This window comes from Lynx canadensis, chromosome C1 (assembly GCF_007474595.2).
Source record: "Lynx canadensis isolate LIC74 chromosome C1, mLynCan4.pri.v2, whole genome shotgun sequence".
Lineage (NCBI taxonomy): Eukaryota > Metazoa > Chordata > Mammalia > Carnivora > Felidae > Lynx > Lynx canadensis.
In genome coordinates this window covers 86,786,115-86,802,521 of record NC_044310.1, presented here as the reverse complement: position 1 = coordinate 86,802,521, position 16,407 = coordinate 86,786,115, and the positions used below count along the sequence as shown (strand labels likewise).

The following is a 16,407-nucleotide window of genomic DNA, read 5'->3' as shown; positions in this document are numbered from 1 at the left end:
TCTCTCTCTCTCTCTCTGAAAAATAAAATGATATCCTGAAATGTATTTTTAAAAATCAGCTTGCTTTAATATCTTTCTGTGCCATTTTTAAATTCTTGTCCATAAGGTACACATCTTTTAAAGCCTATGTCATGTCTTTTCAAGATCAATTAAATTTTTTAATTTCTCTGAACTCAGAGCCCTTATGAACCAAAAACTTATTCAATATTTGATCTTGCACAGCACTGGGGTATATTTGTCTTTGTATGCTATTTAATTTTTCATATTTAAGTCCTGTTTTCTCAACATGAGTCAATAGTTTTTAAATATTGGGACTTTGTATCATCCGCAGAATAATGCTTTATACAGAATAGAAATATATTTTTTAAATTTTTGCTTATTTATTTTGAGAGAGGGAGAGAGAGCATGTGTGCATATGTAAGCAGGGGAGGAACAGAGAGAGAGGGAAAGAGAGAATCCCAAGCAGGCTCCACGCTGTCAGTGCAGCACCCAATGCAGGGATCCATCCCATGAACCATGAGATCATGACCTGAGCTGAAATCAAGAGTCGGACGCTTAACCAACTGAGCCACCCAGGTGCCTCTATACAGAATAGAAATTTAAATATTTGATTTGATGATTTAATTAACTCCCACAATATCTGATAAAGCTTGCAGATACAGTTTATTATGAAAAAAAAAAAAAAAACCACAACCTTTCTATTAGTTAGTCCAAGAAACATCCAGGGTTCAAATAGTACTAACACTTCTTTATTCTCCCCTTCAAGTTTATATGGAATAGAGCTCAAAGAGATGACCAACGATGAATTCTTGACTTGTTTTTTCTTAATCTAGCTTAGTCTTTTTAAAATTCACTTTACCCTTTTTTCTAGTTCCAACTCTACAAAGCCTACAAGACCCTTCAGGTTTTAAGCTTGGCCACAGCTCTATGTTCCTCAACCTTTTCATTTTTGCCTTCCTAAGAGAAAAATTTAAGTTAATTAAGGTATTAATTAATGAATGTAGTTAAGTACTAAGGAATAAGATTTTGTCATGTAAGATTGAGCTTTAGAGGTAATACATGATACATTGTATTACCTAATTTTTAATTTTTTTCTTCCTCCCAAAGCCAAATTTTACCTCCTTGGGGCATTATCACCTCCACTGTTAATACATGTTATGTATGTTTTTCAAGGTTACTAGTAGTTCTCATTTCAGAAAGGGGCTTTAACTTCTTTATAAAGTGGAGTGTACATGTAGACAATAAACCTCTATCATATGGCTTAAATTTGGCAGATTATTATGTTAACAAAGCCCTCCCTTCTTTATCTTCTCTATCAAAACCCTCTTTTCAGGGTTCCTGGGTGGCTCAGTTGTTTCAGCATCCAACTCTTGATCTCAGCTCAGGTCATGATCTCAGCGTTCATGAGTTTGAACCCTGCATCTGTGCTGATGGCACAGAGCCTGCCTGGGAATTTGTCTGTGCCTCTCTCTTTCTCTGTCTCTCAAAATAAATAAGTAAACTTAAAAAAAATTATATATAAAAAAATTCATGCCAACCTGATGGAGGTAAAAGTGGGAGAGAAAGAGCATAAAAAGGGAAAAACACTCTTTAACATTGTTATCTTTATTCTTTCACTATATATCTTAAACATATTTAAACATTTCTAGATGAATTACTTTGTTTACGAATTTCAATTTTTAAGGAATGTGCACAGTACAGGTAGTCCTGTCTTTGCATAGCTCTATGTGTACAAATTAATTACCATGGTTTAAATAACACTAGTCCAAAAACATGGCTCAAATTTCATTTACTATGTTGTTATACCTCTGGGTAATTACATAAAGTTCAATTTGATTATGACTCTTTAGTCCACAAATCACTACATACATAAAAGATGCGCATCATGATTAACGACTAATCACATCACTTTTTTTCAAAGTCTATCAACGACTGGTTACTGTCTATCTCCTATTCAGTTCTCAGCAAGAAGTGTAATTGTGCTGCCTCCCTTTTTCCAAGTGATAAACTCACATTTTTAAAATGAGTAATCAAAAAAAGGAACTGGCTAGTAGAGCTGAACGTGTAGCAATGAAGAGTGAAAACACTAGAAGTGAAGTTCAAATCCAAAGTATATCTGATTGTGGCAATGTTGACACCATTATGGTTCAAAAGACTTTAGAAAAGCAGCCAAGGGGGGCGCCTGGATGGCTCAGTCGGTTAAGTGTCCGACTTCAGCTCAGGTCATGATCCCATGGTCCGTGAGTCTGAGCCCCGTGTCAGGCCCTGTGCTGACAGCTCAGAGCCTGGAGTCTGTTTCAGATTCTGTGTCTCCCTCTCTGTTTGACCCTCCCCCGTTCATGCTCTGTCTCTGTCTGTCTCAAAAATAAATAAATGTTAAAAAATACTTAAAAAAAAAAAAAGGAAAGAAAAGCAGCCAAGGGAAGTTAGTAAAAGTGAACTTAGGACATCAAGGAAAACAGTGATTGTGATAAAGAGGAAGACTTCCAGTGGAAGTGACAACATCAGAAAACTTCACATTAAAGCAACTCAGAGATATTTTAGGACACTAAATGTGCAAACTACCCCCAGAAATCTTGGAAGACATTTCAAACTTAGAGTACAGCAATCCTACAAAGCATACAAAGGTGCTCACTCTCTACCATGTTATACCAAGAGAAATAGCAGGCACTATTCAAAGTACTCTCAATAACTTTTTTATACGGAGTGCCTGGGTAGCTCACTCAGTTAACCATCCAACTCCTGATTTTGGCTCAGGTCATGATCTCATGGTTCCTGGGATTGGGCACAGCATTAGGCTGTGCACTTACAGTATGGAGTTGCTTGGGATTCTCTCTTTCTCTGCCCCTCCCTCGCCCATGCTCTCTTTCTCTCAAAATAAATAAATTTAAAAATAATAACGATTTTTATAGAAACAAGACACTTTAATTTTCAATGTTTTTTTTTTAAATTTTAGTAAAGTATATATTAGTTTTACTACATTTTTATTTCTCTGCACAGGTACAACCAACAGTAAGAAAGTTTTAATGTTTGACAAAAGTGTTTAGAAGCCACAGGAAAACAATAAATTTCCCCACTGATTATTGGGATTGGTTTGGACAGATTTAGTTTGCATATCAATTTTACTATTATACTCTCTTCAGCAAAGCAAGAAATGCGTATTCTCTGATGCTGTACCATTCATTCATCAAGCTCCAATGTCTGGTCCTATACACTTATTTGTATTATTTAATTTAAATAAATCTCATTGATTGAACATGTTAGCAAACACCAGATATTCAGTAAACTATGGATTAGGTCCCCCATGCAGATCCCTGAAAGACCTGGGACAGTAACTTGTGGTGTTTGCTCAATTTTTGTCTCCATTTACTTCCTGGTAATGAATGGGCACTAAAATGTGCTGGTAGCCACCTACAGCACTAAAGGAATTTTTTTTCCTTCTCTCTCCTTTCTCTTGACCTTCCGGTTGACCCTTGTTATGATTTTCTCTCTCAAGACTTTCTAATCCTTTTCTTGTATTAAGGCTCATCTGAGGAACAGAATTTTTGAAAAGCAAAAATATAGTTGCAAGGAACGAAAGTCAGGTTCTAGAAATACATAATAAGAATTGAATTTCAAAGTGTCTCCTGTTTCATTAGCTCTTTTCCAAGTAGAGCTTCCAACCTATTCCTCATCCCAACACTTGTGAAAAAATATTTGACATAATCTGGTATTTTGTTTCTAAAATATAGATAAAGATGACTTTCATAAAAGACCTGCATGTAAAAAGACAACCAATTAAAATGGATGTGTAATTTTTTTCTTCCCCCGTAGGATCAAAGAGAAAAAAAAAATAAATCTATTAGCAGGAGAAGGACATATTTTTACTCTGTCTCTGTCTCCTTGGATAATTTATAGTCATGTAACTTAAAAAAATTTCAAAAGAACTTTGTGTGTGTATACACATAGAGGACTTGTAAAAGCAAAGTAGGATTACATGAAGTTGCTGGAACTCAGTTTTATGATAGCACCATTCTATTTGGTATACTTAATAATAATTACTCCTCCAAATACTAATAATATAATTATAATTAATATAATATAAATATATATAAATATAATATATTATATATTATATTTATATAATTTTATATATTATATAAATATAATATAATAAAAATAATATAATAATATAATATAATTGTAACAATAGTTTCATTAGATATATTGGAACCTTTAGTCAAAAGTCGCTTAAATGTTTCTCCATTATTAGTATGCATGTTCAGTATGTAGGAAATTTGCTAAAAAAAAAAAAACAAAACAGAGATTCCAAGTCAGAAGGACTTGGGTAAAGCTGAGGAATCTGCTCTTTTAAAAAACCTCTTAGGGGCGCCTGGGTGGCGCAGTCGGTTAAGCGTCCGACTTCAGCCAGGTCACGATCTCGCGGTCCGGGAGTTCGAGCCCCGCGTCAGGCTCTGGGCTGATGGCTCAGAGCCTGGAGCCTGTTTCCGATTCTGTGTCTCCCTCTCTCTCTGCCCCTCCCCCGTTCATGCTCTGTCTCTCTCTGTCCCAAAATAAATAAACGTTGAAAAAAAACAAACAAACAAAAAAAAAAACCTCTTAGATAATTCTGATGCTGATGCATTAAGGAATAAACTAAGAAATAGTGAAGAAAGAGACATACGTGTCACTCTTCTAGTACATTGTGAATCTAAGGCAGTCAAATGAAGGTAGAAATGTAGAGTTTATGGAATTAGATTACTTGACTTCAACACTGACTCCTTCAATTACTAAATGTGTGATCATGGTTAAACCAAAAACTTTCTCTGTGGCTCAGATCCCTCATGTGTAAAACGCTAACTAAAACAAAATCTCTTTCAATGGTTTTTGTGAAGATGATGTCAAATAATCCTTCTAAAGGTTTAGCACAATGCCCCAGCATGTAGCAAATGCTTAAAAGCAGCTGATTCATATTGTTGCTGTTTTTTTTTTCTTTCTTTTCTCCATAGGTTTAGCAGATCACCATTGTGTTTCCTGATGTTCTAATCCCATGTAAGAATGCACTGTAAGATGTCCCTGTACCATAGTTTAATTTCATATAATTCTTAATTTCTTCTCTATTTATTCTGTTTGAATTTTAAGAGGCAGAGACCTTAACTACTGCTTTCTTCTAACACCTCCTTCTACACAGACATCCCTGGTTAACTATCATATCAGAAAGTTGTCCTTATCTGATTGCTTATCTGTGCATCTCCTTGTGGCCCTCACTGCTCCCTCTGTTCTACCAAAGGAGTAGCTCTGAAGAGGGGGAAGATTATGGTCTCACTGGAGTCAGGGCTAAAAATGTTATCTTCATTAAGCCAAGTCACTGTAGCACTATTAAACGGTTTGATTACTGCAAAAACTATAATTTTATTGGCACACTGTATAGTCAAGTGCAGAGACACTATATTTCACCTCAGTTGATCCTTTTGGGGCTTAAGTCTTTAAAGTCTCTGAATTTAACAAAATAAATAAACACAAAATTCACAGTATACATATCCATATTATATATACATATATACATGTAATACATTATACATATACATAAAATATACACATAATATACATTTTATATATATACACACACACATATGATATATATCAGATACCAAAGACAAATATCAAAGGCAAAAAAACAGAGGAAGGGGTTTAAATAATAATGACCAGTGGTATTTCCCAAATTCAGTAATCAGATATTCCCTTCTTCCTTCCATAATGATAAGTGAATGAGGGGAGGCACAAAGAACAGAAATGTTTCTCTAGTAAACTCCTTCCTCATGGAAATGCAAGGAGATGAGAATTAGCAGGACTAATCAATATTCATCCTGGAATGTACCACAAGTACACTGGTAAGGCCCATCAGCTGTTGAAATACTGACATAAAATGCAAATTTGAATATGAAATTACTGGCTCTTAGCTCATGTCCCCTACAGCAGGTTTATATCTGCTATTTTCTAAACCCCAAAATGATGGATACTTTGCAGTTGAAATTTTGGAGCCGTGCTTGTTACAAAATGGCTGGGTTTTATTATACTTCCTTACAAATTAATCAATAGCTGACCAATTGGTATATATAATGTATAAAGATATAATAATAGTGTATATAAAGCAATTAGTATTGAATAATATAAATATTACATATACAGAGTCATAATTAATAACTGAATATCTTGACAAAAATACCTGGATTTCCCTACAAGACACTCCACATATAGGACTGAGTCAGTACTTTCACCTGGACCTTTGTCTTTCCCACCAACTCCTAGGATATCTGTAGGCACCAGTAACTAAAGGTTCAACGTATCTGCAACATACATTTGCTACATACTTTGAATACTCCTTCTGGAAATCAGTTTTTTCCCCTAATCAATGCCATAGTAAGTAAAACACTTAACTAGATGCAATAGTTCATTATAGCGGAATGCCACTCTCCAAAGTCCAGAGGCGCACCAAAAACAAACAAAAAACCCAAAAGCGATGCCTAAGAAAATAACTAATTAGAAATTCATATCCACAGAAGGTATCACCGTCATGTTTTCTGTCACCTTAGTCTACTAGACCTTTACCCCTTCTAACTAATCTTTTGCCTAAAGTAGTTACTGGTTAGTCGTAGACAAAACAAAACAAAAAAAAAAGAAAAAAAGAAAACCCACTTCTTGCTACTTAAAGATCATGGCTAAGATGAAAAAAGGAAGCATCCTCCTTCACACAGCAGCCTGAAAATAGGTCGTCAGAGAACGAAAAAAGATCTTAGAATGCACTTTCCCTAAGGTATTTATTTGCATATGGTGGCTTGTAATGTTATTAGCATAGTACAGTCCTTCTTCAGCAACACTGGATGACCTCAGATTCTAACACATAAAAAATCACTTCTAAATGGAAAACTGGTATGTGTGATGTTTGGAAATTCTAGTCGCCTGAAAGTTGATGACTGCTATATATTTTCCCAATGGTACTTACAAATTTCACAAGATTATTGTTTAACAAGATCGTGCCCTAAGGCTCTTGACACTTACCCTTATGTAATACGTACAAATTTAATTCTGCTTTCTCCATACATTTACTTTGAAAATGTTAAAAAAAAAATACAGAGAAGTCCACATCCAGTATTAATATGTTAATGTATTATAGTTCATGTGTGTAACATACATAAAAGAAATCAAACAGTACTAATCATGTTGAAAATTATATTATTTCTCTCTATTCCCAGGGGCACCAGCAATCATGCCTATATTTAGTTTCCAAACCACCTTATTTTTATTTATTAGTGTCTACAAATGATGGTAGTATTATTTTGCATGTTTTATTTATATAAATTGCATCATCTTGACATATAATTTCAACTTTATTTTTATCCTCTTATTATGTTGATGTATTTAAACCAAGTCCATTTATTTTAGAAATGGATATATAATATTTTATTTCTTCTTTTCCTACTGAGAAACATTTAGACAGTTTCTCTAATTTCCCTTTTACCATCAGTTCTGCAAAAGGCATCTAAATAGTCCTTAGGCATATGTATGATACGTTCTCTAAAGTATATATAGAGTATTACAAGTTCTGTCTCACAGGCTATGTACCTTTTTAACCTTACATTATTTATTTTCCTATTTATTCTCTAAATTGCTTTCCATTAGCAGAATATGAGCACTACATTTTGCCACATGGCAAATAAAACTTAATGTTTTCAGATTCTTACATTTTTTTCCAAATTTAGAAATGTGAAATTTTATCTCATTTTTTAAATTTCATTTTTCTGTTTACTAGTGAAGTTGAACATCTTTTCATATATATTGTATTTTTTTATTTTTTTTAAATTCTTTTAATGTTTATTTTTGAGAGAGAGAGACAGAGACAGAGCACAAGAAGGGGAGGAGCAGAGAGAGAGGGAGACACAGAACTGAAACAGGCTCCAGGCTCTGAGCTGTCAGCACAGAGCCCAACGCGGGGCTTGAACTCACAAACTGTGAGATCATGACCTGAGCCGAAGCCAGACGCTCAACTGACTGAGCCACTGAGGTGGCCCTATATATTGTATTTTTCAAGTGCAGGGTATATAATCTAATGAAATGTTTCTGCTGCTGTAGTTATTTTTTAAAAGCAGTCTAGTTGGTATTAAGTACTCTAGGAAGAGATTTTATTTTAAGTAATATAAACAAAAAAAATAAGAAGGTGAGATATTTCTGGATATGTAACTTGACTGTTCTAAGTCACAGACTATGGAATTTCTCTCTACATATACGTAACCCATATGTTGGGTTTTTCCCTCACACACTCAAAGATTACATTTTGAATTAATTATAATGTAGATTTTTTTCTGACTGTGTCCCTTCATTAATTCAGTTAACCCAATTAATTCATTAACCTAATTAAAGCCAATAAATATTTTCCCTACTCCCCAAAATGAATATAACAGATGTGCTTTATTATTTTTTCAAATTACTGATACATCACTTTATGCCCAAGATTGAAATTTCAATTAATTTACAATTATCCACTGAGCAATCAGGCACACAATTCTTTCAAGTCACCCTTAAATTAAGTTAAAAGAAATAAATACTTAAGTTGGGAATGAGAATCAAAAAAGAGATCACCTTTGTCCAGGGTCTATGATTACTAATAATCCCAGATCATCTTAATACAGTGTCTGGGATGGAGATGAGCAGAAGACTGTTCTATTTTGGGTTTACCCTTACCTATGGGGGTTTTAGTACTTTAACATCTCAGCTCAAACAAAGGACAGGAGCTGGGGATGGGGTCAGAGGAAGGCACTACAGGGTAGTACCTTAATGGTAGAATCTGGAATTCCATTTGCATCCCCCCACCAGGTAGCTCCTTCTGAAGGTAGAAGATGCTCTTAATGGAAAACTGGCCATAAATGTGAGGTTTCGTTCTATTTCTTTGCTCTCCTAGATCTTGGTCCCATACTTCATCATTGCCATTTTAGTGCTACAAGGCCTTCAAGTAATTGCATTTACATTTTTCCTGGCCCTTCTAGTCATTCTCAGTTACAGAGCTGGACCAAATTACCCAGACTTGCATCACTAGAAGTCCTTGGGAATACCGGTGTTTATTTGTAAATATGTAGATCTTCCTTCATGGATTTTTTTTCTTTACCCCTGCTAAATTCTATCAAAATCAAAATCCATCTTCAAAACTCTAGTTTATTACTGATTAGTAGGAACACAATGGAGATTTTAAATGAATATGTAAAATAATCTCTTTTGTTATGTATTTTCAAATATGGATGCCATGAAATTCTCCCCTCCCTGTTAGCACATACTATGTCTTACACTGAGAGATGAAGCCTAATTATCTTCCCTTTAAATCTGGGCTGGTTTTAGTTACATGCTCAAACAAAAAAAATATGCAGCAAATATGACTCCTGGGACTTTTAATTCTGGGTCATAAAACTCCTTGAAGTTTCTGCCCAAATCTTTTAAAATATGAGCTCTTGACACTCCCCACAATCAAGTATTATGAAAAAAACTGAGAAGAAAAACCTTGAGAGAGGGTGCTGGGGGCCCAGGAAAGGATTTCTAGATGAGATGACATTTTAAATGTTTATTTTTGAGAAAGAGAGAGAGAGAGAGAGAGAGAGAGAGCGTGAGCTGGGAGGGGCGGAAAAAGAGGGAGACACAGAATCCAAAACAGGCTCCAGGCTCTGAACTGTCAGCACAGAGCCTGACATGGGGCTCTAACTCACCAACCATGACATGATGACCTGGGCCGAAGTCAGACACTTAACCCACTGAGCCACCCAGGCACCCCATAGTTGAAATGACATTTTAAATGAAACTTAAAAGCATTGGGATGCCTGGGTGGCTCAGTTATTTGAGCCTCTGACTTCAGCTCAGGTCATGATCTCACGGTTCATGGGTTTGAGCCCCACATCGCGCTCTGTGCTGACAGCCCAGACCCTGGAGCCTGCTTTGGATTCTGTGTCTTCCTCTCTCTCTGCCCCTCCCCTGCTGACACTCTGCCTCTCTCTCTCTTGCTCTCTCTCTCTCTCAAAAATAAATAAACTTAAAAAAAAATGCAGAAAAAGAGGGGCACCTGGGTGGCTCAGTTGGTGAAGTGTCCAACTCTTGATTTCAGGTCAGGTCACGATCTTATGGTTCATGAGATGGAGCCCCGCATCAGGCTCCGCACTGACAATATGGAGCCTGCTTGGAATTCCCTCTCCTCCTCTGCCCCTCCCCTGCTCATTCACACTGTCTCTCTCTCTCTCAAAATAAATAAATATTGTTTCAAAGCAGGGAAAGGATCATTCAAACAAAAGAAAAGCTATTAATGACAGAGGAGAGAACACTATCAAGGGACCTACAAGCATTAAAACTTTACTGCATTCAAATTATTAGTAGACAATGGTTAGAACAAAGACTGAAGAGGAAGACTGAAGAGAAAGAGAAGACTGTCTTATCATGCAGGGCCCTGGATAAACCAGTTTAAAGAGTCCAGACTTGGTCATGTAGAAGATAGGAAGACATTGAAGGCCTTTAATATGAGAAGTAACTTGGTCAAATTAGTCTTTAAATCAACCATCTCAGGTCCTGTGTGGATAATAAATTTTAGGTTGAAAGTAGAAGTAAAGAAATACTGATGATAAAGAAAGGGAAGGAAACCACTATAATAATTTAGAAGATAGAAAAGGAGCTCCTGACTTAGGTATGAATCAATAAGTGGTATAAATGTACAGATATTATGGAGGAAAATATGGAGAAAAAATTAACAGAATTTTTGAAGTACTGAGTGCTTGTTGCTTTGCAACATAGAGAAAATTGTGCTACAAGCTAATACGATTCAGGAAAAATACTGATTTGAAATATTGAGTTTGAGGTGCCCAGAAGAAATCAAGTTAGTGACATCTAGCAAAGCTTGGGCATATAAATATTATGCATGAAGGAATTAGGGTCAGAAATTCACTCATTCATTCATTCATTAAATCATTATTGATTAAGTGACTATCAGGTGCCAGGCAGTACTCTAGATGATTAGATTAGAACAGAATATCAAAGACCTTTTATTAAATATATTATAATAAAAGAGACAGTAAATAATCTACCTAATAAAAAATAACAAATAGAGAATGATTGTGGTGTTATTTTAGGTAGGGTAGTTAGGAGAGACAGAGGATCTGGATGAAAATGGCTTGACAGCAAGCAAGAGAGAAAAGTCACCTCAAGAGAGAATAGAAGAGGGCAAACAAAGTGTGGCAGTACTTTTGTAGATCAAATACATTAGAAAAAGAATCAAAGACTATTTCATTTATCTAATAAAGGTGAAAATTTTCTCAAAGGTTTCTATAACCTATTGGATAGTTCTTTGCATTTCTCTAAAAGACCTAAGTCCATCAATGTTAAATAATAGGTTAAAGTCAAAATAGGTAACGGCATTTCTTTTAACAAAATGAAGCATCTCTGGAATGCTTACGTAGTACAACGTATATGGAAGCAGCACACCATACAAGCATATCATACAAAAGAAAACTAATATACAAAAAAGCCAACAATATAACCTATTATATAATTAAAACTTACTTTTGAAATATTGGGTATAAATGTTTAAAATGTTACATTTTTGTTCTAGGTATTATACATGTACACAATTTCATGTAAGCTTATTTTTACACATGCTTCTATAGACAGTACTGGTTAAAATTTCTGTAGTGATTTATAAATTTCAAAGGAATTTTGTACCCATTTTAGGCATAGACGGCTGACTTTAATTAGATACGTAAATATCAAATATCTTCTAATGCATGTAGCAAAAGATGTAAAGTTTCTACATCTATGCTATGCCTATTTTATCACTTTGTTCTAAGTTTCGGTTACCAGTTTAAGTTATAGTAACCAACATGAAGGTACTGTGAAGACAAAAGTAGACATACCATTTCCTTTCCATTACAGAACTCTTTTGAATAGCTAATGTAGACACAAGATATGAAGAGCTTCATGGACTTTCATTTTTCAGGGAGAAATGCTGTGTAAATTGCTATGTGTAGGTAAGATATGATATGACCTACAATGTCATCAAATCGATTTTATGAAAATATATTGTAAGGGGGTTTTACTATAAAAACGTGATGAAAAACAATAGTCAGAATTCTTTTGGAAAAGCTAATTTTAGTTTGTTTTAAAGAGAGAGAGAGAAGTGTTAGAGTATTGATGCGTTTGTGCTGGGCATTAGACACAGCTTTTGCTTTTCATTGGCATGTTTAATAAAGTTTTTGTTTTGTTACCAAATTTGATTGTTCTCTACAAATGGCTAAGCTTTTCTTATAGCAAAGTGTGTTGAAAGTATGCTAAGATCATCTGTTTTCATTTGTAACATAATTGCCTTTCATTTCTTACTTGTTACCATCTTCTCTCCTATTTTTTTTCTGACAAAATGTCATAGAATTTGTTTTAACTCCTTGTTATAAATGATCTTCCAGTGTCATGAAATATAGAAAAATTGAGACTTAAAGGGTAAAAAATGTGCCCATTTAAGAGTTTTGGTCCAATCGTTATTAATAGCGTGAACCATGTATGGGATCAAAACAATTTTTATCTTTCATAAAAAAAATCATCATTAAAAGAATAGATGTTGATCTTATGTTTATGAGGATTATGAATTCATATTACTTTTTTATGTGTCTGTTAAACACAGCCCCTCATATTCAAATAAGCATGCTGCACTGTGTGTGAGAGGTGGAGGTGGACAAGATGGTAGAAGACATTCTGAAAAGAGAGAGGAGTGTATATAAAAATAAACAATTATTTTGTATTTAGTATAGGTAATACAAATGCACTAATATAGCCACACATCTACTATACCTCTGCAAATTCATTTTCAAATTGTGCAATGATCTGAAATGTTTAGAAATGGATACAGAATAAAATTTCCAGCAATTTTTATGTATGAATCATTGAAAAACATAATCTATGCTGATTTATCCCAGATGGATGGATGGATAGATAGAAGATACACATTAGATTAAGAAACAAGTTTAAAAAGAGAAAAAAAAAAAAGAAACCAAATATGTTCTAGAAAGTTATCCCAAAGGGTGTCAGATGTAACTCTACAGTTTTATCTATTCACCTCAAAAGGAAATTTCTGATCTCTGTTTTCTGTCTCTGGTAGGAAATAATGGGAATTTCCAACTGTGATTATGATTGCTAGGGTTATCGTTAAACTAATAGCCCTCGATAATTCTACCTTCTTTCTCTTATTCTTCAATCCCTTTTATATGCAAGATCTATCTATTCAAAAAGAGTTTTCAAATTTACATTTCTTCTTGTTATTTATATTTCATAAGGGAAAAAGAAACCTCAAGTAATGACATACACGTGTATCCATATTCATAATATCAGGATAAAAATAGAGGCAATACATGACATAAATCCTTAGGGACTATAACTTTCCAAGACATGTGAATCCTAATTTAGATTTATTGTATTAAAATATGAAGACTTTTCAGTAAAAGATTGAGAGAGATTTTGTACACAGTATGTATCCAATATGTCAAACGATTTATCTTTTTTTTTTATTAAGCAATGGCCGTATCAGTTCACATATTTTAATCCTTAGGAAATAACATTTCTAGAAAAATCAACAAAAGACATAACCCAAGGAGGTATAACTGTGTGAGAAGGAGATTTCAAGGTGGTTGCCAACCCCTTCCCACTTTTCACCTTATGGCAAACACTTTTTTCTGGTTTCAAACAAAAGAAGCTGCTTAAGTATAGTTAAGCGACAGGAAGTGTATGAGAGAGTTTGTTATTTACCCTTTCTTGCTCTTGTGAGGCAGTTGTTCTGCCCTGTTTCTTGAGCTCAGGGAAACAGAAGTATTTAGAAGCTTAGAAATAATCACTTTCCCCATCCCACTGTCCATCCATCACTGAATTCTTCCTCGGGCATAAACACACGCCAGATTGACAGGGAAATTATATTTCTGGGTATGGCTGTGTGTGAGGAGAAGAGATTTCAGCTATGTCTTGGAAGCAGAGGTCACTAATGGAATATCCCATTTATGATAAAAAAGAAAGCTTCTTTATTTATGCACAATATCTTTAGATGAGCAAAAGTCCTAGACAGAAAAATGCTCATTAATACCTAACTAGATTACTTCAATAGGCTATTTATAAATGACGGTGTAAATATGCATATATAATAGCCACAGGCTGGGTGCCTTGAACAGAAAATTCACATTGATAGTCTGCACTGCAAACTTTGTTTAAAGCGCTAAATACGCTATCAAGTCCTCTGACAATGACAGCAGAAGGTTCCAGACACTATTTGTTTCATAATCCTATCTAGCTGACTCTTTACTTCTTTGCAGCTCAAGTTGCCACCAAATGCTGAACTGGAGCGCGAGAGTCAATCCTTGTTTGGTTAATAAATTCCCAGCAACATATACCCCCAAGCCCCCAGGAGCTGTAGTGATGTCATATCCGTTGCCCAGGTCTCCACACCTCTCTCAGCAGTTACTCCCTTTATCTTTTTCTTGGGTCAAAACTTTTGAGGTGGGCTGGCTAGACAGCAGCGGGAGAGAGGGTAAACTAGGGCGCGGGTTGGAGGAGCTTCAGCACCTCGGTCAGCGCCCACTGCAGCCCAACCCACCCTCTTGAGCTCCGCGGACTCCCAGCTCTGAGAATGCCTGCGGAATGATCGCCCCCCAGGGCGGCTGCCGCTGCTGCCGCTACTGCTACCGAAGCTACTGCTACCTCTGCTGCTGCTCTTGCTCCTGCTCCTGCCACCGCCTCTGTCTCTACTCTGCTCTGACTGGCAGGCAGAAAGTGCAACTGACGAGGGAAAGGTCTCCGCAGTGAGAGTGGAGTGGCTACATAAAAGAGTAAAGAGAGGGCAAAAACCCAGATCAGAATGCAGGCGACGTCTAACCTACTCAATCTCCTGCTGCTGTCTTTGCTTGCTGGATTAGATCCTTCCAAGGTATGGGCAATATTTAACTTGTTTGAAATAAATGTGCAATATGTAACAAACCGACCAAAAATGCAAATAAATATGCCAAAGGCGGGGGGGGGGGCAAGAGAGAGTCGAAAGACAGCTCTTCCAGCTATCTTGTGCTTGGCTTATCCCTACTGCTTGTAAGATAACAAGGTGAACTACCGGAGGAATAGCTCCTCAAGGTAGAGTCCAGGCAAGGGGGGGGGGGTGGGGGGTTGGGGAGGGACCAGGCGCGGAATATAATGTGTAGGGGCAGAGGGCTATGCGGTTCTCGGGGGGAATTTAGCTTATTCCGTATCCCAGTGCTTAATGTTCTCTTCTGAAGTCGGACGGGCAATGCAAATGAGTTAGCAGTTGAAACAATGCAATTTGTAAACATGTATTAGGAGATGGTGCACTGTTTCTTTGTTGAAAGCAGAAAAGCGTTTTCCAGCTGATCCTGGTCAATAATACTCCCATCGCAGACGTGCTGCGGTTTGTGTCCAAAACATTTAGGATGCTGCTTGTAACACACACGGCAGAGCAGCAGAGCTACACTCTGCCATGGCTGAGAGGCGTTCGTGAAAGGGGCTTGTGTTTATTTGCTTCTTTCTTTTTATTAACAAAATTACGAAGCACTGAGGAAGTTCTGATTACCAGTGTTAAGAAACAGGAAGTGAGAACCCTACCAAACTAGGGAGGGCAGTAGGAAGGATGAGTTGTCTCACAGATCTTGAACTCCGAAAATTATCCAGTAACTGGTAATTAAAGCGAACGCTAAGCTCTTTTGATAAAAAGGTAGAAAAATATAGAAATATTTTTAGCTGTGTAAGAGAAATGTCTTGACGATAAAGTGAGATAATTTGAGAGCTCAAGCATTCTAAGAAAATCACAATTATCTGGAATAAGAGATAAGGCATCTGGCAAAAAAGAGTAAGAGATACAATTTTTTAAATCATTTTTCTTATTTAGCCTGTCAAGAGCACTTTGACTAAACAGAAAAAGTGATACCATGTTACAAAACCATTGGAAGCTGCATTTTGGAATATTGCAAAGTTATTTTTAAAGCTTTACATTATCTGTGCAGTGTAGAGAAATGAAGTTTCTTTTCATATTTGGATACATACAACTAAGATGTAACCAAGCATGATCTAATACTGTGGTTGACAGAATATTTCTAGGCCTAATATAGTATATAGTGAAAACTTAGAATCATATCATACACACTTGTAGTTATTTCTGTGCACTTTTCATATTTAGAGAGATCTGATGAGAATTTTATTTTAAGCTATGGTTGTGCTGATATTGTCACTGTGACATCTTCACACAGTGTTTGAATGCCATCTTAATGATCGTAATAGAGTATTTTACATACTAAGGGGTAGCTTAAAAGCATTTTACATCCAGGTAAAATGGGATGATTTTATTTATTTATTTATTTATTTATTTATTTATTT

At 35.7% G+C, this 16,407-nt stretch overlaps 1 protein-coding gene across 1 annotated transcript in view; it reads left to right on the top strand.

Annotated features, from left to right (window-relative positions):
* Positions 1 to 14,539: 14,539 nt before the first annotated feature.
* The window catches only part of OLFM3 (olfactomedin 3), a 191,443-nt gene continuing 189,575 nt past the window's right edge, over positions 14,540 to 16,407 (top strand). The window contains exon 1 of the mRNA XM_030327419.1: positions 14,540 to 14,956. Coding sequence (XP_030183279.1) covers positions 14,888 to 14,956 — 69 coding nt within the window. The 5' untranslated portion in view covers positions 14,540 to 14,887. The remainder of the gene's footprint in view (positions 14,957 to 16,407) is intronic.